Below are 23,614 nucleotides of genomic sequence, written 5' to 3'. Positions count from 1 at the left end.
TACATACATACATACATACATACACACACACATACATGCATACAAACATACATTCATACATACATACACACATACATACAAACATACACACATTTATGTTCGGATATCAGAGAGGACGTCCCTAACCGAAGCTAGGTACTCATTTTAACCTGAGTCGAGTAAGGAAACAGGTGTTAATTAAGTGCCTTTCCCAATGGCGCAACATTTTGAACCTAGAACATTTAGATTCTAAGTCAACAACCATAACCATAAGACCACCTTACGTGTAATGTGCAGAAATGATAGTACGTTTACTTATTACTTAATTACGCCAGGCAAAGATGGACAAGATACGGTTCTAATATCGGTTTTACTAACCGAATCATCGATTGGAATGGAGAAGTGTTAGAATCTGTTCTACCCTATAACTGTCGTCATAGCTAATAGAGGAAATAAAGTATCCAAAGTATTCAAAGTCGGTGTCTTATAAATATACAGACACAACTACAGAAAAAGACGGCACTAAAATTAAGCGAGGATTCGGAAGTTCCGCCAAGTCGCGGGTAGGGAGAACTCAATAGCCTCTACCAGGCTCCGCGGGATGGCTGGCAAAATAGTAGAAATTGGCCTAATAGAGTGAATAGTGTGCTAAGGGAGTCGGCTACGGAGAGAGGGTGCCGTCCATCGAAATGGAACCTTACTGTATAGCGGACCTACCCTGTATAGCGGAGTACCTCGGCTGATTTCTACTATTTTCCCAACGATAGGACGGAGCCTGGTAGAGGCTAGAACTTAACACTGATGGAAGATGATGGACCAGTGATGAAACTCGCGCGCGATGATGTAAAAACACCGACCTCGGCCGCCCGGGAACGATATGATTATATCTCCCGATCATACAGGTGTTTTCTCCGCCCTGCCTCCTCTTCTACGCGCGTCACTATCAGTGTCCTCACGGTTGGGGTCGACGGCGTCGCAAAGACAAACAAGCAAAGAAAACCACAGGAAAAACTAATAACACAGGTGTTTTCTCCGCCCTGCCTCCTCTTCTACGCGCCTCACTATCAGCGTCCTCACGGTTGGGATCGGCGGCGTCGCAAAGACAGACAAACAAGTAAAGAAAAACACAGGAAAAACTAATCATACAGATGTTTTCTTCGCCCTCTCTTCCCTTCTGCTACCAGCCCTCACTGTTTGAATCGACGGCGTCGCAAAAACAAATAATCAAGCTAACAAACATACTTGCAAACACAAGAAAGCTATAAAAATGTCATCTCCAAGCAGATGTGTGGCTCAGCTTATTTCAGTCCGCGTAATTTGGGGGGGGGGGGTTGAACGTATTACTAGGATTACGCCCCGTTCTCTCTTAATTCACCTCGCTTCTTGAGCCACGTATAAAACGTCGCAAAAAAAGGTTCCAGACAAGTCGGGCCACAAATCTGCTTGGAGACTATACCAACCAGGCCTAGGATAAAACGTTGAAAGAGGCGAGAGAGACAATAAAAATGACAACGATTACAGTCACAGAGAGCGCAACACTAGCCTCCTTTGCAGGCTCTGCCAGTCGGATGGTTTATAGATCAGTTCTATTGCACCCGATTTCTTGTGGCCGCGCCTTAAAAATATTATTGTAAGCCCAAAAAAACGCGACTCGTAGAGTCTAGCGACTATAGCCACCGAGCATTTCATACAAAGAAAACTGAGAAATGTCCCGAATCACCCCCCCCCCCCCGATCTTCCTCAGACACGCACGTGCACGTGATCGGGCGCCCCGACACGACCCCCGTGCTCGCCGCGTCCAGTGCCCTCCATATCTTATCTCCAGCACGTATCTCTCTGAGAAAACGCCAAGACTGCGCTTTCCGAATTTCGGAAACAGCCCACGATGTGTAACCTTTCACCGGCTTCACGCAGGTTAGAGCCATATGCTAGCCGGCGCCCGTGCCGCAGCCGCAACCCCGCATACATCATACATGATGGGCGACATGCAACATCGCGAGCGTTTGGCTAAGTTCACGCACGGGCGTGCTTGTTCCTAGCCTCTACCAGGCTCCATAGGTAGCTGGAAAGATAGTAGAAATTTGCCAAATAGACAGATAACATGCCAGAGGAGTTAGCTGGCCAGGGAGTACAGTTTGCGACCTAGCTAGCTAACTCCTCTGGCATGTTATCTGTCTATTTGGCAAATTTCTACTATCTTTCCAGCGAACCGTGGAGCCTGGTAGAGGCTAGCTTGTTCCGGGCTGGTTTCCGACTCGCTCCTTGCCTTGCTGCTGCTTGGTTGAACGTTCCTAGACAAGCAAGCAAAGAAGCAAACACATAAGTACAGTACATGTACATGTGCAGAGAAATAGGCATACGCACGTATTCACTCAAACACAAACACACACGCACACACACAGAGACAGACAGACAGACGTAATCACGCACCTAAGCACGCACACATACGCACGCACGCACACGTACTCATGCACGTACGGAATACACACACACAGCCGCATGCACGCACAAACACACATACAACTTCACAGGCTCTAAAAGTGGTTTGAGCTAATAACGTTTTCCCGATTACTACCGAGTTGTCATGGGTCCCGTTTCCTCGTAGAATGCCATTATCAACACGCCCTCCTCTGAGCCTGCTTGGAGACTACAAATATACACATGCACACACATACACATACACGGGGACGTGCTAGCGGTACTAAACCATCACAGTCACCACGTGGCTGCCCAGGACGCGCCGGAACCACGCGTCGTGCGGACGAGGGAAGACGGTCTCTCCCAACCATCGCCTCCCCTGTTTGCCTCCCGTGTTTACCCCCGACTGACGCGTCCCGGCGATGATGTTTACCGGTCATTAGCGGGCGGAGGGCCCGCGTTGGTTGGCCGCCACTCGCGTGGGTCTGCTTAGCATGAAATTAAAGCAGCGACGACTCCGTAATAAGGCCGGCCGAATCTATGCAGATTGATGAAACACGACAAGACGGGCGGCTAATGTACCCGGCAAGCCGCCGCCAAAATCTTATAGTCTTCACGGGGTCAGGGAGGTGTCAGTCTTAATGTTGAAGTCAAGTAAATCTAATTGCGATTGGTACACGCCGGGGTACGGACAGGCGGGACCGGCGGACCGCGGCCACACCATGGAGCTGCTGGACACCAGGTGAGTGGTGCTGTACCGCCCCTCTAGCGGGGCCTGGGCGGGGCAGGGCGGGAGGGAGGCCGGGGGCTGCCGTGGGCCGGCACGGTGGGTTGTGCGCTGTGTGAGTTTGGGACGGGAAGGCTCGCGGTGCAGGTGGTGGTGTTGTTACCCGATCCCCTTCCCACGACCCGTGAGGGGGCGAGCCTCAGTAAATCATCCGGCGGCAGTCGATACTCCTCCGGCCCGGCCACGCTTCTCGGACCCTCCGACTCCCGTTACGGCCATCAATAATGCAGATGGTACGGCGCTCGGACCCGTCCTGCGGCCACTCCGGCCACGTCGGGCCAGATCGCCGGGCCAGAACTCGGACCGTCCGCTCCCTTTCACCTCCTATGCCGGATCTGATTAGCAGCCGGGCTTCGCCTCCCGGATTCTTTGGCCTGATTCACCGTAAAAGTTAACGCTTTCACTGATAAAACAATTTCGACGAGGGCGAACAAAGCCGACCACGGCGTTAGCATGGGCAAAATAGAAACCCAGCGGTTCGGAGTAGCGGGTGGAAAAAGGGAGCGAACAAAACGCTTTCTCTCCGACGAGCATTGTTTCCCGCATAACAGAGGCGCGGGAAAGAAAGTGTCCCCACAAAAGCACGGGCTGAAAAGAGGAGCGGGTCCGTCGGGTTGGGAAAAGGCACTGACCTTCGGGGTTGGGCAAAACTACAGGAAACGTTTCAGCGACTATTTTCCACCGGTAACACGAAACCAAGGGGGGAATGTAAGGATTCTAAGACGCTTTTCAGTCTTCAACGTCAAGTCCGGCTGTTTCCTTGTAAGCCGCTGCGTGGTGTAGCGGTCCTCCCTCCAAGCCTTGGTCCCCATTTCTCATACCTGCTGTTTGTTCCTGTATCATCACCTGTGTCTGTCACGGCCCCATCTTCTCTACACAAACACACGGGACGTTCTTACATTCACCAAGCTGAAGCTAGCCCTCGATTGGGCCTTCGATTCACAGCCTTCGTTTCAGCCCTCGATTCGATTTTGCCGCCGATTCAGCCTTCGATAAGAGGGAATAGACAGAACATAGCAACCTATTCAGTTACCGATTCGAAAAACCTAGAATCTAGGCCAGCTCTCTTACAACGAACACAAAAGGCAATACAAGGCTCAACTAGTACCAAACAAGGAGATATTTACTTGCAAATAATGTCGGAAAGGACATAATATCACGAAATCGGCATAAAATAATAGTGACAACTGACAAGGGACACTGGCCCTCGATTCGGCCGTCGATGGGATTTTATCTAGATGTGGCCCCTGAACTTGAAATAGTAATTAGGATACGTTGAGATCTAGAGTACTTTATGCAAGTATCTAATTCAACTGGCGCATGGCCGGATTTGATGAACGAGCCACAGGGGGTCTCATCAAGCCCCGGTGAAGCTAGCCCTCGATTCGGGCATCGACTTGCCTGGGAAAGAAAGACTTGCTGGACGGCTTGTAGCGATTTCTGCTGTTTATCTAAATGTGGCCCATGAATTTGAAATAGTAATTAGGATACATTAGGATCTAAAATACTTTATGGCGCATGGCCGGATTTGATGTACGAGCCACAGGGGGTCTAATCAAGCCCCGGTGAAGCTAGCCCTCGATTCGGGCATCGACTTGCCTGGGAAAGAAAGGCTTGCTGGACGGCTTGTAGCGCTTTCTGCTGTTTAGCTAAATGTTGCCCATGAATTTGAAATAGTAATTAGGATACATTAGGATCTAAAATACTTTATGGCGCATGGCCGGATTTGATAAACGAGCCACAGGGGGTCTCATCAAGCCCCGGTGAAGCTAGCCCTCGATTCGGGCATTGACTTGCCTGGGAAAGAAAGGCTTGCTGGACGGCTTGTAGCGCTTTCTGCTGTTTATCTAAATGTGGCCCATGAATTTGAAATAGTAATTAGGATACATAAGGATCTAAATTACTTCATGGCGCATTGCCGGATTTGATGTACGAGCCACAGGGGGTCTAATTAAGCCCCGGTGAAGCTAGCCCTCGATTCGGGCATCGACTTGCCTGGGAAAGAAAGGCTTGCTGGATGGCTTGTAGCGCTTTCTGCTGTTTAGCTAAATGTGGCCCATGCATTTGAAATAGTAACTTAGGATACATTAGGATCTAAATTACTTCATGGCGCATTGCCGGATTTGATGAACAAGCCACAGGGGGTCTCATCAAGCCCCGGTGAAGCTAGCCCTCGATTCGGGCATCGACTTGCCTGGGAAAGAAAGGCTTGCTGGACGGCTTGTAGCGCTTTCTGCTGTTTAGCTAAATGTGGCCCATGCATTTGAAATAGTAACTTAGGATACATTAGGATCTAAATTACTTCATGGCGCATTGCCGGATTTGATGAACAAGCCACAGGGGGTCTAATTAAGCCCCGGTGAAGCTAGCCCTCGATTCGGGCATCGACTTGCCTGGGAAAGAAAGGCTTGCTGGATGGCTTGTAGCGATTTCTGCTGTTTATCTAAATGTGCCCCATGAACTTGAAATAATAATTAGAATACGTTGAGATCTAGAGTACTTTATGCCAGTATCAAATTCAACTGGCCGGATTGGATGAACGAGCCACAGGGGGTCTCATCAAGCCCCGGTGAAGCTAGCCCTCGATTCGGGCATCGACTTGCCTGGGAAAGAAAGGCTTGCTGGATGGCTTGTAGCGCTTTCTGCTGTTTAGCTAAATGTGGCCCATGAATTTGAAATAGTAACTTAGGATACATTAGGATCTAAATTACTTTATGGCGCATGGCCGGATTTGATGAACAAGCCACAGGGGGCCTAATTAAGCCCCGGTGAAGCTAGCCCTCGTTTCGGGCATCGGCTTGCCTGGGAAAGAAAGGCTTGCTGGACGGCTTGTAGCGATTTCTGCTGTTTATCTAAATGTGCCCCATGAACTTGAAATAATAATTAGAATACGTTGAGATCTACAAGCCGTCCAGCAAGCCTTTCTTTCCCAGGCAAGTCGATGCCCGAATCGAGGGCTAGCTTCACCGGGGCTTGATGAGACCCCCTGTGGCTCGTTCATCCAATCCGGCCATGCGCCATAAAGTATTTTAGATCCTAATGAATCCCAGTTACTATTTCATGGGCCACATTTAGATAAACAGCAAAAATCGCTACACGCCGTCCAGCAAGCATTTCTTTCCCAGGCAAGTCGATGCCCGAATCGAGGGCTAGCTTCACCGGGGCTTGATGAGACCCCCTGTGGCTCGTTCATCAAATCCGGCCAGTTGAATTTGATACTTGCATAAAGTATTTTAGATCCTAATGTATCCTAATTACTATTTCAAATTCATGGGCAACATTTAGCTAAACAGCAGAAATCGCTACAAGCCGTACAGCAAGCCTTTTTCTCCCAGGCAAGCCGATGCCCGAAACGAGGGCTAGCTTCACCGGGGCTTGATTAGACCCCCTGTGGCTCGTTCATCCAATCCGGCCAGTTGAATTTGATACTGGCATAAAGTACTCTAGATCTCAACGTATTCTAATTATTATTTCAAGTTCATGGGGCACATTTAGATAAACAGCAGAAATCGCTACAAGCCGTCCAGCAAGCCTTTTTCTCCCAGGCAAGTCGATGCCCGAATCGAGGGCTAGCTTCACCGGGGCTTGATGAGACCCCCTGTGGCTCGTTCATCAAATCCGGCCAGTTGAATTTGATACTTGCATAAAGTACTCTAGATCCTAATGAATCCTAGTTACTATTTCAAATTCATGGGCCACATTTAGCTAAACAGCAGAAAGCGCTACAAGCCGTCCAGCAAGCCTTTCTTTCCCAGGCAAGTCGATGCCCGAATCGAGGGCTAGCTTCACCGGGGCTTGATGAGACCCCCTGTGGCTCGTTCATCCAATCCGGCCATGCGCCATAAAGTATTTTAGATCCTAATGTATCCTAATTACTATTTCAAATTCATGGGCAACATTTAGCTAAACAGCAGAAAGCGCTACAAGCCGTCCAGCAAGCCTTTCTTTCCCAGGCAAGTCGATGCCCGAAACGAGGGCTAGCTTCACCGGGGCTTGATGAGACCCCCTGTGGCTCGTACATTAAATCCGGCCATGCGCCATAAAGTATTTTAGATCCTAATGTATCCTAATTAATATTTAAAATTCATGGGCCACATTTAGATAAACAGCAGAAATCGCTACAAGCCGTCCAGCAAGCCTTTCTTTCCCAGGCAAGTCGATGCCCGAATCGAGGGCTAGCTTCACCGGGGCTTGATGAGACCCCCTGTGGCTCGTTCATCCAATCCGGCCAGTTGAATTTGATACTTGCATAAAGTACTCTAGATCCTAATGTATCCTAATTACTATTTCAAATTCATGGGCAACATTTAGCTAAACAGCAGAAAGCGCTACAAGCCGTCCAGCAAGCCTTTCTTTCCCAGGCAAGTCGATGCCCGAATCGAGGGCTAGCTTCACAGGGGCTTGATGGGACCCCCTGTGGCTCGTTCATCAAATCCGGCCAGTTGAATTTGATACTTGCATAAAGTACTCTAGATCCTAATGAATCCTAGTTACTATTTCAAATTCATGGGCCACATTTAGCTAAACAGCAGAAAGCGCTACAAGCCGTCCAGCAAGCCTTTCTTTCCCAGGCAAGTCGATGCCCGAATCGAGGGCTAGCTTCACCGGGGCTTGATGAGACCCCCTGTGGCTCGTTCATCAAATCCGGCCAGTTGAATTTGATACTTGCATAAAGTACTCTAGATCCTAATGAATCCTAGTTACTATTTCAAATTCATGGGCCACATTTAGCTAAACAGCAGAAAGCGCTACAAGCCGTCCAGCAAGCCTTTCTTTCCCAGGCAAGTCGATGCCCGAATCGAGGGCTAGCTTCACCGGGGCTTGATGAGACCCCCTGTGGCTCGTTCATCAAATCCGGCCATGCGCCAGTTGAATTAGATACTTGCATAAAGTACTCTAGATCTCAACGTATCCTAATTACTATTTCAAGTTCAGGGGCCACATCTAGATAAAATCCCATCGACGGCCGAATCGAGGGCCAGTGTCCCTTGTCAGTTGTCACTATTATTTTATGCCGATTTCGTGATATTATGTCCTTTCCGACATTATTTGCAAGTAAATATCTCCTTGTTTGGTACTAGTTGAGCCTTGTATTGCCTTTTGTGTTCGTTGTAAGAGAGCTGGCCTAGATTCTAGGTTTTTCGAATCGGTAACTGAATAGGTTGCTATGTTCTGTCTATTCCCTCTTATCGAAGGCTGAATCGGCGGCAAAATCGAATCGAGGGCTGAAACGAAGGCTGTGAATCGAAGGCCCAATCGAGGGCTAGCTTCAGCTTGGTTTACATTCGTACCGATGTGGACTGTGCGCTACCGAGGCCCGGGGCCCCTATATGCACGGTGCCCGCAACGTCATTACCATCACAATAGCCGGAGCGTATCTGGGTTAGGTTATGTCAACGACACTCCGATCATGGCAACGTTCTAAAACTTTTTGAACCCGCCGTCATTCCCAATTTCTTTCACGCCTGTGCTGTGCGAGGCCCCGCTTTTGTGTCGCGGGCAGAACTGAGTGTTGCAGTGTAGGGTTTCCCCGGTAGCTGTCGATCCGAGCCCGTTACAATTTGTCAGGATCAACTTGTATTCGTCCCGGCACGCAAGTCGCATCCCTCTCCAGAAAATCATCGGGAAGAGCCAGAGCCTGGGCGGTGGGCCGTGCCGGGCGCCGGGATACCGATAGTCTCTGCTAGACTAACTTGCTACGCTGGTTACAGGGAGAATATTTGCCAGGACGGAGTTTGGCCACCGTAGAGTAACATTTGCTGTGTTACCCTTCCCGCAGACTGACTCTCCTGGCCAATCATTCACCCTATTCTAGGCGAATTCTACTGTCCGTACCCCCGTAGGATTGTCCAGTGGAGGCTAGGATATCGCGGTGCCTTTACGAAGGCCTGGAGACGAGGATATCGAACGAGTCCAATGGGAAGCCTGGTGGAGGCTAACACACCGTGCGGGTCCTATAGGAAGGCCTGGTTGAAGCTAGGATAACTCACGGGCCCTGTAGGAAGGCCTGGTGGAGGCTAGGATATCGCGGGGCTTGTGGAAGGCCTGGTGGAGGCTAACACACCGTGCGGGTCCAGTAGGAAGGCCTGGTGGAGGCTAGTACACCTGTAAAAAGGCCTGGTGGAGGCTAGGGATAGCGCGGGGCCTGTTGGAAGGCCTGGTGGAGGCTGGTACACCGTACCGGGCCCTATAGGAAAGCCTGTTGGAGGCTAACACTCCGTGCGGGCCCTGTAGGGAAGCCTGTTGGAGGCTATCACACAGTGCGGGTCCTGTAGAGAGGCCTGGTGGAGGCTAGCACACCGTACCTGGCCCTATAGGAAAGCCTGTTGGAGGCTAACACGCCGTGCGGGTCCTGTGTATGTGGTGTGCGGACATGTTACGCTCCAGTGGGTCCCTTTATGGAGGAAAGTCCAAACGCCGCGCCCCAGACTCCGGGAACATCAATCTCCCCCTCATCACCTCCTGTCCGCGTGTTCCCGTGCCGCTCCGGGATGAGCTGCGGTAGAGCGCAGCAGAGCAGCTTCGTAAGGTACAGGGGACGTCTTTATTGCGATCTTAAGAATTAATGTTTCTTGATAACACAACTGATTAACTATATCAGGTACTTTTGGAAGAACGTTCATTGTGATTTGTAAATTGTTCCACCAAGACGCTACATTAGAGCATGGTAAAGGCAGCTTCGTAAGGTACCGGGCAGCGTCTTTATTGCGATCGTAAGAATTAGTGTTTCTTAAGAATGCAACCGATTAACTTTATACAGTGTGAGGTCCTTTTGGAAGAATGTTTATTGTGATCAAAGATCAAAGATTTGTAAGATGTTCCACCGAGACGGTTCAGTTGAACGCAGCACGGAAGCTTCTTAAGGTAACGGGGACGTCTCTATTGTGATCTCAAGAATTAGTGTTTCTTAAGAACACAACCGATTAACTATATTAGGTACTTTTGGAAGAATGTTCATTGTGATTTGGGAAATGTTTCACCAAGAAGGTTCAGTAGAGCACAGCACAGCAAGGCAGCTTCTTAAGGTACCGGGCATCGTCTTTATTGCGATCTTAAGAATCCGTGTTTCTTAAGCATACAACCGATAAACTAAACCGATATCATGTACTTTTGCCCAAGTTTTGGAAGTATGTTCATTGTGAATCTTTGCTTTGTAAATTGTTCCCCGAAGAGCATTCAGTTGAACACAGCAAAGGGGCTGTCTTAAGGTACCGGGACCGTCTTTATTGTGATCTTAATGATCAGTGTTTCTTGAGCTAAGAATACACTCGATTAACTAAACCGATATAATGTACCTTTGGAAGAATGTTCATTTCTGATTTGTAAATTGTTCCCCCAAGAAGGTTCAGTTGAACGCAGCACAGAAGCTCCTTAAGGTACAGGGGACGTCTTTATTGTGATCGTAAAAATTAATGTTTCTTAAGAACACAACCGATTAACCGATATGATGTACTTTTGGAAGTATGTTCATTGTGATCTTAAGAATTCCTTATTTGTAAATTGTTCCCCCAAGAAAGTTGAGTTGAACACAGCAAAGGGGCTTCGTAAGGTACCGGGCACCGCATTTATTGTGATCTTAAGAATTAGTGGTTTATAGGCCTAAGAATACAATCGATTAACTTAGTTACATGTAGGTACATTTGGAAGAATGTTCATCGTGAAATGTTCCACTGGCGGAGAAGGTTCATTTGACGGAACCAATGGGCTTTTTCGGGTACTATGATCACCATTTTCATTGTGATCATATCATCATTGTTGTTGTGTATTGTCGTAAGATATATCTCTGATTATTGTTAAGAACTTAGCTAGAATACACAGCCTGGTCAGATAGCATGCGTGTTCCCCTCATCAGCCTGCCGTAATCGCAGCGTTTCCGCACAACTCCGTCTCTCTCCGCAAGCGGCCACGGAAATGAGCTATAGATCTCAGACAAGGAGCTTTCTAAGATGCTTGAGGCACCGTCTTTAAGGAGGTCCGAAATAATGTTTCTTAAGAATCTGTGATTTCTACTTTAAGAAATGGACAAGTAACCATGGGACATCAATAGGTACTTGGGTACCATATACCTTATACTTATTCTATTAAGATTTACTTATGTTTGTTTAGTAATACATATGCCATGGTCCCTTCGAGCTATGTTTATTTTGATCGTACGATTGCCCGATTTCCTAGCCTGGTAGCGGGTCGTGGGGAGCGGGCGAAAGCTAAAAAGGCCGGTACTCAGGCTACTGATTTCCGTCTAGGAACCAGCCAAACAACTAGGGAGTTTTCTCGGATACTTTTGAATTTGCTAGTCTTTATTTGCAAACCATTATGCAAGGTGATGCACAGATACGATAACCGGGTACAAAATGTCTAGTATATATATCTATCTGATGTTTCTACGTACATTACTTCAATGAATGAATACCTTTATTGTACACATATACCCACTGGGTTAAGTACAGGTAACAACAAAATAATTGTTTACAGATATACATTTTCAAGTTACTATGTTTGACTTCTTTTGGGGATATTGCGCCTGAACGAAGACATGTAGCTTTTAGGTAGCACATTATTCTTGATACACAAACTCAGCGTAACAGCATTATCTTGGTAGCTACCTTACAACGTGAGAAGCTGGCTTAAACATTTATCATGATGTGCGTGAACATTAGATGGAAAAATAAGATCCGTATTACCCTATTATCTATCCATCTACTTGTTCGGCTGTTGGTGACATACCGCCAGGTCTGCCCAACTAGGCAAAGGCTACCATGGTTAGTTCAACTTAGAAGTCGAAGAAAGAAGAAGTCAAACCTTGCATTAGTATCGTAGATATAGAAAGGTATTGTACGCCAAAAATAGTTACTCAAGCAACTGGATAAAATTTTGAAACAGTCATGAAAGGTATTGTACTTTTGTAGACTAGCGACGTAGTTTAATCTTCGTCGCTTGTATCACATGTATGACTAATGTTTCACTTTATATTTGTGCATCGTCATTATTTGTGGTGGCTTGCAATTAGCCTACGGGCATGAATTTACAATGAACTTATCATAAAGTACTAGCCCTAGGGACGGTAACAATACACAAAATACGACAAATGTACAACAATTCTATAAGGAAATATCTCTAACAATTCTAAACGGAGCTGCTGGTTGGCTTTAAGCTTTAATAGCAAACGTGTCTAATAGGAATACAACCCAGACAGTATCGTAATAGCCTGTGATTATACCAATGACGCGTACAAACGGGCAGCGGCGCATTTCTGTCTGTCATTCTACGTACATATATGAAGGATGAAAGTCAAGAAATGACAGAGTCGTAAAGTCAAGAAATGACAGAGTCGTTAAGAAGGTACTTAGGTTTCTAAAGGAGTGTTTAATCTGATCTTAAAAGAAGTCTGTCGAGAATGACCCATACCCAAAATACCGGCTGATGGTAGTTATAGATTAAGGATTGGATTTCACGGACCCTCTCCACACACAATATGTCAGCGATAGAGGACTCAGCTCTCGGTATCTTATATTCTTTAAGGTGTCCATTAGACGGCGGTGTGTTTGTGAGATTTCCTTACCCTTTTATAGAGGCACAGCTTTCCGTGATGTCTCCCTAAATCCCGCACCATTCACTGGTCCACTGTGGTAGATTTGGATTGTGATTTGTTTATCGTCCTCAGCCTGAGATTTGACCGCTTTACCTTACCTTTTATCGGTTTGAACATGTGGCGTAATTTTCAGTCCAACCGGGTGAACGCTATCTTAACTTTTATTCCCGACGTTGTACGTGTGGCCTCTCTTTTCAAGTCGTAGCCAGGGAAATTTCACGAGATACCCAGGCTAGGATATGCTATCAAAGTCAGTCTCTTATGATGTAAGATAAAACCTACAATTTTTGTGTGATAAGATTTTTTTACCACGGCTTACGACGGAACTGTCCGTCGCAGTGGGTTTGAGATATGTAGATTGGACAGTTGCGTGGTGTGGGGCCTTCACATTCAAGGTATATAAAGTATATGAACGATACTACTTTAGGTTTTTTATAGTTAGCAAAATTCTTGTCGCAAACATTTGATCCATGTCAAAAGGCCTTCAGCTGTCTGCATTGAAGAGGTTTTGCGTTGCGATGACGTGAGTGTATGGACGGGTTAAACAATAAAATGAAAGAGACTGAAGTGACGCCTACAAAAATGTCTTTAGCACTGAACATGAAACCTCTGGTGGACCGGGATGAAATTGAGTCAGCGTGCTCGGCACTCCACCATAACGCGTGACGTGACAACCTACAGTTAGACTGTTACAGCGCGTCCCGTGGAAGGGTAGCGACTCTCGGCATCATTGAGGACACCTGGCCCTAACGGCGCGGTTGTTGGTTGTCCACCGTGCAGCGCCTAGTGACACAAAGGGCAGCAACTGTCCTTGCTGGTACAGAAGTAGGGTATATTTGTACAGGGAGGGGTTGCTAGCCCTTCCCCTTTTGACGTGCGCTAGGCACCTCCTCGCGTACACGGGACCCCCATTTTACGTCCCTTCCGAAAGACGGGTGCAGCCCCAACCGAGATGTCCTGTCCAGGATTTGAACCGGTGTCTCCCAGTTTCCAACTTATTAGAACCAGGAGCTAAATTGTTAGTCTGTATAACGCAAACTCCAGCTGTCCGGGGGTTTCTCTCCCCTCCCCTCTTGGGTTCGGAGCCGATTACAGGACGGCGAGCGGTCACAGGAGGCTTGATTGAATTCAGGCTACTAAATTGTGAGGCTACTACCAGTTGAGCTACAGGAACATCCCTACATTGTGTGGTTTTCATCATTACACGGGCCCGTCATGCCTCTCCTGTACATCGACCTTCCCACTAGACCTTACGACCTCTGAGTCATCAGAAGTTCGACAGATCGCTCAAGGAATTTCAAATGAAAATAAAGATCGAATTTTTTTTTTTTACCATTTGAGCGTTTCGTTGTCTTTTAGGTCATACCTTATCTTTACATCATTTGTTCCAATTTTTGGTCGCAGAACAGTCGCTCAGCGATCGCCGCCTAGTGGAGAGGTGGCAATAGTCTGTGATCCCATGTAATACTCCCTTTCCACTCAGGCGGCGACCATGGAGCGACCATATTTTGAGCGACTCAAACTCTCCCTAGTACATCAAACGGATTTCATTGACAAAGAAGTGTATATTTCGTAAGTTTTGAGTGTTTTGTTGTCTTTCAAATCGTACTTTTATATCAAAGATCATATTCAATTTACAGCCATGACTTGACTTGTGTCGGGTGCCATTCGCTATCCGTCATCCGAACCACTATGGCCGCCCTTAAGCCATATACATTCAACTTATACCATTCGTTCACCCCCTGCGGCTACCGGGCTATTTGTGGGACTTACAAAATCAACGCGGGGCCCGGTAACAAATAGGCGCCGTGAGCCAATCGTGAGAACACCGAGAGGTCTTTGGGTCGGGACTACACTCCTACGGGCACCGGTGCAAATGTGACTGTAGCACAACGCAGCGTTCAGCCGGCATGTAGGATGAGTCGGTTCGAAGTCTCATGAAAGAAAGCCCTTCTGTATGTAACATAAGCCCGCGTATGAACTGGAGACGGGCCGGGAGCATGTCTGTACGCCGAGATAAGAACCCGGCTCTCCTTAAGTACTTACTTCCAAGACGGCGACGTTATTTCTTACAGAGGGACGCAATTTCATCTGCCGAGACAGCGTTTTTCTTCCCGGATATTGCACAAGTCGATCAGCCGGCCCGCGTTGTCAGCCGGAATTTCACGGCGGACTCGGAAGAAATGCGCTCTTTATACTATACGAAAACCCCTGCAATAGACGCAGGCATTTCAAACAAGATAGAAAGCCACGGAGGCAAGACTTTGATGTGGAAAGAGAGCTCTCAAATCACGTTATCTTCGGAAGACAGGAAGTATTTTCTTTCCCCATGTTCTACGTCAGTCAGCGAGACTGTATTGTCGAACGGAATTTCATGGTAGACTTAGCAATGTACGATATTCAAGTACCCATTTCAAACAATATAGAAAGCCACAACGCTAAGACGTTACAGTTTTCTTCTAGTAACAATTTCTTCCGAAGACAGGGAGTATTTTCTTTCCCCATGTTCTACGTCAGTCATGGCGACTGTATTGTCAACCTGAATTTCATGGTAAACTTTGCAATATGCGCTATTTATTACGTTGTATTGTTTCCTCTTAAAGTAGCAAGTTCAAACGAGATAGAAAGCCACAATGCTTAGATGTTACAGCTAGTTTTCTGGTCACAAGAAAGACGAGAAGCCTTTCTCTTTCCTCATATGGCTGCATTATCAATCGGTATTCCACTGCAGATTCGATAGAAACCCGCTCGTTCTTTGTGTGCTTCGTTCCTTCAGACTCTTGTAGTGCCCACTGAGTGGCACAAAGGTCAGCAAGTTTCCTTGCTTTTCCAGTAGCAGGGTATATTTTTACAGGGAGGGTTGCTAGCCCTTCCCCTTTAACGGGATCGACGCACTTTTTTCAACTTGGTACCCCTAGTTTACGTCCCTTCCAAAAAACGAGTGCAACACCAACCGAGATGCTCTTCCCAAGACTGGACTTGGGTCTCCCAGTTACCACCTAATGGAACCAGGAACTCAACAGTGAGGCTGCTGCCAATGGAGCTATAGGAACATCCCTACGTTGTGTGCTTACTCCTCTTCGATGGTCTCCTAATACATTTTTGTACTATGAAAGGGAAAATGTTCGCGGGGATTTAACTTCGCGGTAGGAAGAAAACGGTTGCAACAATGGTGTAGGTGGGTAGAAAGGCAGAAGAAAAACATTTCTTCATGGTTTTAAGTTCGTGGCGAAAGGGGTCACCGCGACAACCGCAAACATAAAACAACCGCGAACATCTCCCCTTTTACAGTAGCTTCAAATGGTATTAAGAGACGAAAAAAACGTACTTTGATGCCCCGGACTACTATGTTAGCGGACAGATGGTGAGGTCAGTCGATACCGCTTCAACCGAGTCGCTGTTTCCGCTAGAACAAGGTGTGTCTGCTTCAGGAGTCTCGCATGACGAGAAACCGGGGGGAAAGTTGGCATCGCCAGGCCGGGGCACGTTTGCTACCGTCCGTCCCCACCAGTTCGTTTAGACCCTGGCCTTGTGGTGCATAGGACAGCAAGTTTCTTGGCAGGGGTGTATTTATTGACACAACAAAAGTACAGCGACTGTCGTAAGGTCTACTACATCTATACATACATACATACATACATACTTACATACATACATACAGACACACATACATGCATACATACATACATACATACATACGTGCATGCATAGAAATAAGTGCATAAAAATGAGTTTGTTAACATACAATCAGTCTTTTGGGATAGAGCAACATATTAAGATATAACGTGTCGTGTCATTGCTTATTCTCAATGCCCAAACATTCTTTGAGGTATATACCTATCTGTACACAGTAAGGATTATCACCTCCTAATACTGTACATGGCCGATAGTTACCACTCAGGGAACTTGAAGAAAATGGTCACACTAAGGACTACACTGGTGGCCACTGCTGACACAGGACGCCTAAGGTTTGAGTTATGCTAGGGTCACATTTCCCAACCGGGGCCCGGCCGCGCTGTTTTCGGAAACGAAAAATTAAAGTATCTATCAATGAATATGCACAAGCTTTGCACTTGAGTAAATTTTAACATGTTTTATGTTTTTGTTGTCTTTCATATCGTGCTTTTTGTTCCCAACGACCGCCCGACCGGGACTCGGATTGGAAATGTGACCCTAGGGAAAAATAATCTAATTTTGGACCACCGAAAGGCGACTACAATGGCCGGGTGATCCTCATACAGACCGTGTTACTAACTGACATTGTATATCAGCCCTGGGCACACAAACCAGAAGTAAATAAAGTTTGAACTTTCACATGACAAAGTAGAAAGCCAGACAAAATAAGTCAAAAACCAGCCGGACCCACTCTTCTGCTTCCCCCCTAGTGTCGTCCTGACCACCTGTCAGTCATCCCGGTTGCAGAGTGACGTAATGACTATCCTACTTTTGTGTTGTATTATCTGTGAGTAGACAAGAAATGGAGTTCTCTTCGGAACAAGGTTGTGGAGAAGAGAAGTCTGGTTTCCAGGCTACCCTACTACCGGTGCCGCGCGCTGGTGTCGGCCTGACCACCTGTCAATCACCCCGGTTGCAGAGTGACGTAAAGGCGTCGCGACTATCCTACTTTTGTGTTGTTTTATCTGAGAGTAGACAAGAAATGGAGTTCACTTCGGAAGAGAAGTCTGGTTTCCAGGCTACCCTACTACCGGTGGCGCGCGCTGGTGTCGTCCTGACCACCTGTCAATCACCCTGGTTGCTGCGTGACGCGTGGTTAATGCGCGGGGCGGGGAACTGATTTCCGGGACGCCCGCGCCTTGTTATCACTCCGTGTTGACTCAGCTAATCGCCGTGTGGACGGGAGGGAGGCTCCCGGGACGGGACAGGCCGCCCGGCGGGATAATTGTTTTACAATGAGCTGTGCATAGGCGTGATGTCCTAGACTCTACCGGACTTCAGAGGTGGCTGAAAATTAGCCTCTACCAGGCTCCACAGGTCGCTGGAAAAATAGTAGAAATTGGCCAAATAGACGGATAACATGCCAGAGGAGTTGGTCCGCCAAAGAAGCTACAGTTTGCGATATATCTATAGGTCGCAATCTGTAATTTGTCCGGCGGACCAACTTCTCTGGTATTTTATATGTCTATTTCGCCAATTTCTACTATTTTCCCAGCGACCTGTGGAGCCTGGTAGAGGCTAGCTGGAAATAGCATAGTAATAGACTGGCCAAACTGAATGAAAAACATGCCAGAGTTTTTAGCTGGCCATAGAGTTCAGTTTGCAACCTCCCAAGGGGGGTAATGTGACCTAGCCTGGAATCCAAACCTATTATAGCTCCCGAATCTCTCTACCGCAAATAGGGAGACTCGGGAGCTATAATAGGTTTGGATTCCAGGCTAAATGTGACCCCTCCCGCGAGTTGACTCCTGGACAAGTACACGCAGTCATCCAAGTCTTGTCGAATTCTACAGTCAATAGTTTAGCTTGTGTGGGAGAGAAATAATTGTTCTCTCCCACACACTGACTTTGACCGAACTTTCTCTGACTCACAGAGTGTGGGAGAGAGTAATTTCAGTCTACGAGTGAGAGAGTAATTTCGGTTGTGTCGGAGGGAAAAAATGTTCTCTCCCACTCAGACCGGACAAAGCAAACTTTCTCTGACTCACAGACATTTGATAGGGACGGACTGTTGGACGGGACTCTGTGAGAGAATATTTCGCTTTGTGAGTGATAGAGAAATCTAGTGTGCGTGTGTCGGAGAAAAATTCTTTGTCACACAGTTTTTGGAACTGGTGGCCATTAGAGTTAGTGTGGCGAGGACATCGTCGTGTTTTCTGTTTCTTCCTTCGGTTGTAATCAAGGTGTAATGGCCTGGTTAGTTGCGAAACACGTAACGTCACAGTTCGAAAGTTGTCCTGATGCCAGGGATGACCTAATTCCATGGTAACGTTCTTAAAGGAAGTTTAATCGCTTTGAATCGAGAACTGACGTGCGGTGGAATAGGGAAGACATTCAGGCTCCGAGATTCTTTCTGTCACAACCAGTGTTAGAAAACGAAAAGTAAATAAACAACTGTCCAAAGATCTGAACACTTAACCTAAGCACAAGCTAAGTACCGGGGAAGTGTGAAAGACTCAACTCCAGAAACCACTTTACATCTCTTGTATGACTCGCACTGACCACTGTACTACCGGCGTGCACTTGGAACTTTCCAAGACAGTTAGACCTTGTAACTCAGTCCATATTAATCATTGACCTTAGTCCCGATTTTCTTCGACTTTAGAAAATATGTAACACATCCGCTAAGGAAGTAAGACTCGGTGTTTGTTCAACTTTCTGGTCGGTTTTCTTGACACGATGTAGGGCGTGCTTTATAATTCATCTCACTGTGCTGACCGTTGGAAAACTTTCATCCCCGTCCATCCACGGGACCCGCGCTTACAGGAGCGTACTGCTAATGATAGGGTCACATTTCCTAACCGGCGCCCGGTCGGGCAGCTTGTGGGAACGAAAAGTATGATATAAAAGACAACAAAAGACACAAAACTTTTTTAAAAATTTCTTCTTACCATACGCTATGTATATTCTTGATTTGCAATTTTTATTCTTTGTTTTCTCAAACAGCCCGGTCGGGCCCCGGCTCGGAAATGTGACCCTAGCATAAGCTAAGACTGCCCGGCATGTTACGTGAGCATAGCGCTCGGGCACGGGATAGGTTCGTGACCACAAACACGCTAAGAACACAGGTCGCTTCCCCGGACATCTTAGGGTGGAATGGGAAACACGCCCAGCGTAATGTCATAACCACACACCCGGCTTGATCTCCGAGCAGATGCCGGTGGGTTTGGCTTGTTTGGTCAAGTCTTTCCGCATCGTCTGTCAGACGGCACGTTTATAATAATGATAATGAAATCCATGCCCGTCGGCTAATTACAAGTTGACAACAATCAATGGCGATGCATAAATAACATAAAGTGAAACATAAGGCATACATGTGATACAAGCGACGAAGATTAAACTACGGTTGCTAGTCTACAATAAGTTTCCATATCTACTAATGCGGGGGTTGACTTCTTCTCTGAAAGCAGTGGACAATAAAAAGTCCCACGTTTTCGATGATGAGTGGGTTATTTCACCAGGAGATATCATGTCGCCAGATGGGGGGGAAACGCAAACAAAAAATATTTACATCAAACTCAAAGATACAAAAAACGTTACGCAAACTACAACTTGATATAAAACCAAGTAACTTAGATAGACATAAACATAATATCACATAAGTGAAACACTGGTGCAGCCTTGACGCAATGCACTAGTAATACATGTATAATAAAATGAAATCAGGATTAAAATGTGCATATCAATGTTGACATAATGTGTAATCCTGCCTGCCTGCCTACTTGCCTACGTGCACAGGCCAGAAAGTGGCCCCTTGCTTTCCAGGTGGATCCTCCAAGAAGTCCTGTCCCTTGCCCTAGTCTCTGCTTCCCGAATGTTTAACCCAGTGTCCTTCACAATCTAGTCTTTCAATCGCTTAGGTGGTCTTCCCCGGGGTCTGGGGTTGCGAACTATAGGCTGTAAGCTCTGTAGACTGATGTTTGTGGGGGTCTTTTTATGACATGTCCAAACCACCTCAGCCTTCTTGTCTGTACCATTTCCAATGTGTAATCATAAAATTTAAAATCATCTTTTATCCTGTCCACGTTATAGTTTGACAGATAACTTGTTCCGGTTGTCCTTCCCTGATTGCAAAGACGCATATACAGTATAATAAAACGAAATAATTAGAGCAGAAAAGAACTTCCCATGACGTTTTCACGGGTATTTACGGCTGATATTGACTCTTCTCTTGACGAAACGTTGCACGGGTCTGTCGCTTGATTAAACATGTCGCTATCAAGAATTTACTCTCATAACAACTTAAGCCAATCTTTCTTAGCGTTCAGTAGGTAATGAAAGAACTGACAGCCCAGCTGCTAAGCTGAGGATTGGGAACAAACATAGAAGAAGAACAACACACGAGACTGGTGGTAGTTTTGTAGTTATGTACATGTAAAGAGAGGATCGTATACTCTCCAAGCAGAGGAATGGGTCCGGCTTGTTTTTGTCATGTTTTTTTTTCTCTATATGTGTGGTTTATAGAGACAAAAAAAAAAAAAAAACATTCGTCAAAAAGAAGCCGGAACCACTCCTCTGCTTGGAGAGTAAGGATCGTAGAGGTTTGGGACAATGTGTGTTCGTCATCCTCGTCCACCAGGACCTTTCCGCTCTACGTTACATCGCTCGCGGAAAAGGCCCTGGTAACACGGGGTGCCATCCATGGTTTTTGCAGGTCGACGAGACTTGCTCATGAATAATTAATGAGCTAACCCTTATTTGGCACAAACGGCAGTTGTACCTCATGAATAGTTAATGAGCTAGCCCTTATTTGGCACAAAGGGCAGTTGTAGCTCATGAATAATTAATGAGCTAGCCGTAACACGTAACCTGATTGGTTGATAGCTTCCCAGCGTTCTTTGCGCGTTTGCTTCCGATGAGTGGAAGCAAATGGGTTTTAACCCCTCTGATTGGCTGAAGCTGTTTTGGAGGCTCGACCTGCAATAACCATGGATGCCACCCCGTGTTACCAGGGCCTTTTCCGCGAGCGATGTAACGTAGAGCGGAAAGGTCCTGGTGGACGAGGATGGTGTTCGTAAGCGTGTGTGGATTCTAAGGTTAAAGACAAGGTTGTTTTTATCTCATGTGACTGTTGGGTTTTCGGGTCGTGATTAGACGGGAAGTGATTGGTAATCTTTACCATAGTTTTGTGAAAATATCTTTAGAAACTGGTAAATCAGGGTTCGTTCTCTGTCATTGGAAATATCTTCTTTGACAAATCAAGCCCAATGTACTCGATGTGTAAGCGGACTCCAGGAAGAAAAATGAGAAAGTTGTTAGAGTTGAACGCTAATGGAGATCTTCATAAAACAAACAAACAAACAAACAAACAAAACAAACATTTGTGCTCGGTTTCTTGTATCTAGGCTTAGCAGAGACTGACTGCAATAAACCGAGTACAATCAGAATTGGTATACAATCAGAAAACGGTACATAATAACATCAGCAAAAAATTCCGTGAAGTGCTAAAAGGGCTACACAACTTTGCCAACACGCACGGCGACCCATTTCTGAGCCACCGAAGGAGACTGGTGTAGGCTAAAGTGGCGACCTATTTTTGAGCCTCCAAAATTAGTAAGTTAAAATCCTCCCACACCATTAATGATGAATAAGGCGGTGCCAATCTCCGTTTCATAGCCCTGGGCCACACTGTGGTGCAATCACTGTAGCAGGGGGCTAGTCCACTGGCAGTGAAGTGTGTTTAACTTCCATACTGTTTCAGAAATATGTACCATCTTATAAAGTCTTTGGTATGACTCAATGCGCCTCTTGTCCAGAGGTGTCCTACCTGGGGCTTGAACCCCAGTCCTTCTGGTCCAAGTAATTCGAATCAGATGTGGTGAGAGACAGAAGCGCAGACCACTACACCACAGGGACACCCCCTTGAGCCACCAAAAGAGACTCGTAAAGACTGAAGTGACGGTCGCAGACTGTAGCGAAGCCACGCCGGAATTAGCGATAATCCCGAAAGACAGTTCCAAAAGGAAAACCGGTCTCCTCGATGCTCATTTCACGACCGGTAGAATTGGTCAAATCGGGTGATTGACTAGAGGGGTTAGGCAGCTACAAAGGGACAAATCTTAGCCTCCTTAGCGAGATTTCGACTTTTGGGGGGCTTAGCATGTGCCGTTTTCTGATCAGAAGGTGACGTAAAGCCGGCGGTCCCGTGTAGGAGGGAGCGTCAGGTGTAAGCCTCAAGCGTCAAACCTCTGCATATAAAAGAAACCAACACGCTTTTCGAGACGAGTAGGGGTGACTTGGCTAAAAACGCGAGCCGTAGCGAAGCCGCATTGCAATACCACTGGCTACTTGAAAAAGCGTCATGCTTCACCTCAGTTGAGGATGACTGCTATACCTTTACCTTCTGAATATGTCACCAAGGCCATGCCAGGACTTATGTTATGCTAGGGTCACATTTCCTAGCCGGGGTCCGGTCGGGAATTTGCGAAAACGAAAAATAAGATATGCATATCAAGAAAATACACAATTTCTAGTTGGGAGTAAATTTCTTACGTTTTGTGTCCTTTGTTGTATCTTATATCATACTTTTCGTTCCCGCAAGCTGCCCGGCCGGGCCCCGGCTAGGAAATGTGACCCTAGCATTAGCGAGGATACCGAGTGAAAGTTTTGAAAGGGAAAGCGGCCAGGTCGGCTTGCTCTCGGCGCGTGACGTGGAAGCCGGGGTCACACGGGGTGACGGTCCTGTCTCGCGCGTCGGGTGTCGTCTGGGCGTGAGGCCGTAAAACAATCATCATTTTCAGCCACCCCTACATACACGTCCTTGTATATATGTAAATAAATGTTTTACTAACTCACTAAATTCACTTGTCCTGTCCTTTGCACACACAAACTCAGTTGTTTATGTTCCTTGGCGCCTTTTCTTTATTTTCCCTTCGTTTTTATTTGTGCCGGGCACTTGTGTTGTATCTAACCCATGCATAACTGCTGATAATCTCAGATGTTAGGCTAAGCAGTAAAGAAGAATCATCATCATCATCATCATAATAATCTTCATTTACAAACTCACGCCCGAAGGCTAATGGCAAGGGTACACACAGTTACGGTAACGTAAAAAGGTAACAAAAATGTCTAGTCAATAAATGTATTTTTACGTACATTAGTGGGGGGGGGGGGGGTACTGTATATCATAACTGACAGTAGGGGGGGGGGGGCGAATCTTCTTCGGA

General features: G+C 46.7%; 1 protein-coding gene across 1 annotated transcript in view; it reads left to right on the top strand.

Moving 5' to 3' along the window:
• The first annotated feature begins 2,966 nt into the window (after positions 1-2,966).
• Positions 2,967-23,614, top strand: part of LOC136434020 (neuronal PAS domain-containing protein 3-like) — a 149,938-nt gene continuing 129,290 nt past the window's right edge. The window contains exon 1 of the mRNA XM_066426672.1: positions 2,967-3,139. Coding sequence (XP_066282769.1) covers positions 3,039-3,139 — 101 coding nt within the window. The 5' untranslated portion in view covers positions 2,967-3,038. The remainder of the gene's footprint in view (positions 3,140-23,614) is intronic.

This window comes from Branchiostoma lanceolatum, chromosome 4 (assembly GCF_035083965.1).
Source record: "Branchiostoma lanceolatum isolate klBraLanc5 chromosome 4, klBraLanc5.hap2, whole genome shotgun sequence".
Classification (NCBI taxonomy): domain Eukaryota; kingdom Metazoa; phylum Chordata; class Leptocardii; order Amphioxiformes; family Branchiostomatidae; genus Branchiostoma; species Branchiostoma lanceolatum.
Note: the sequence above shows the minus strand (reverse complement) of the source record. Positions and strands in the feature narration are given on the sequence as shown.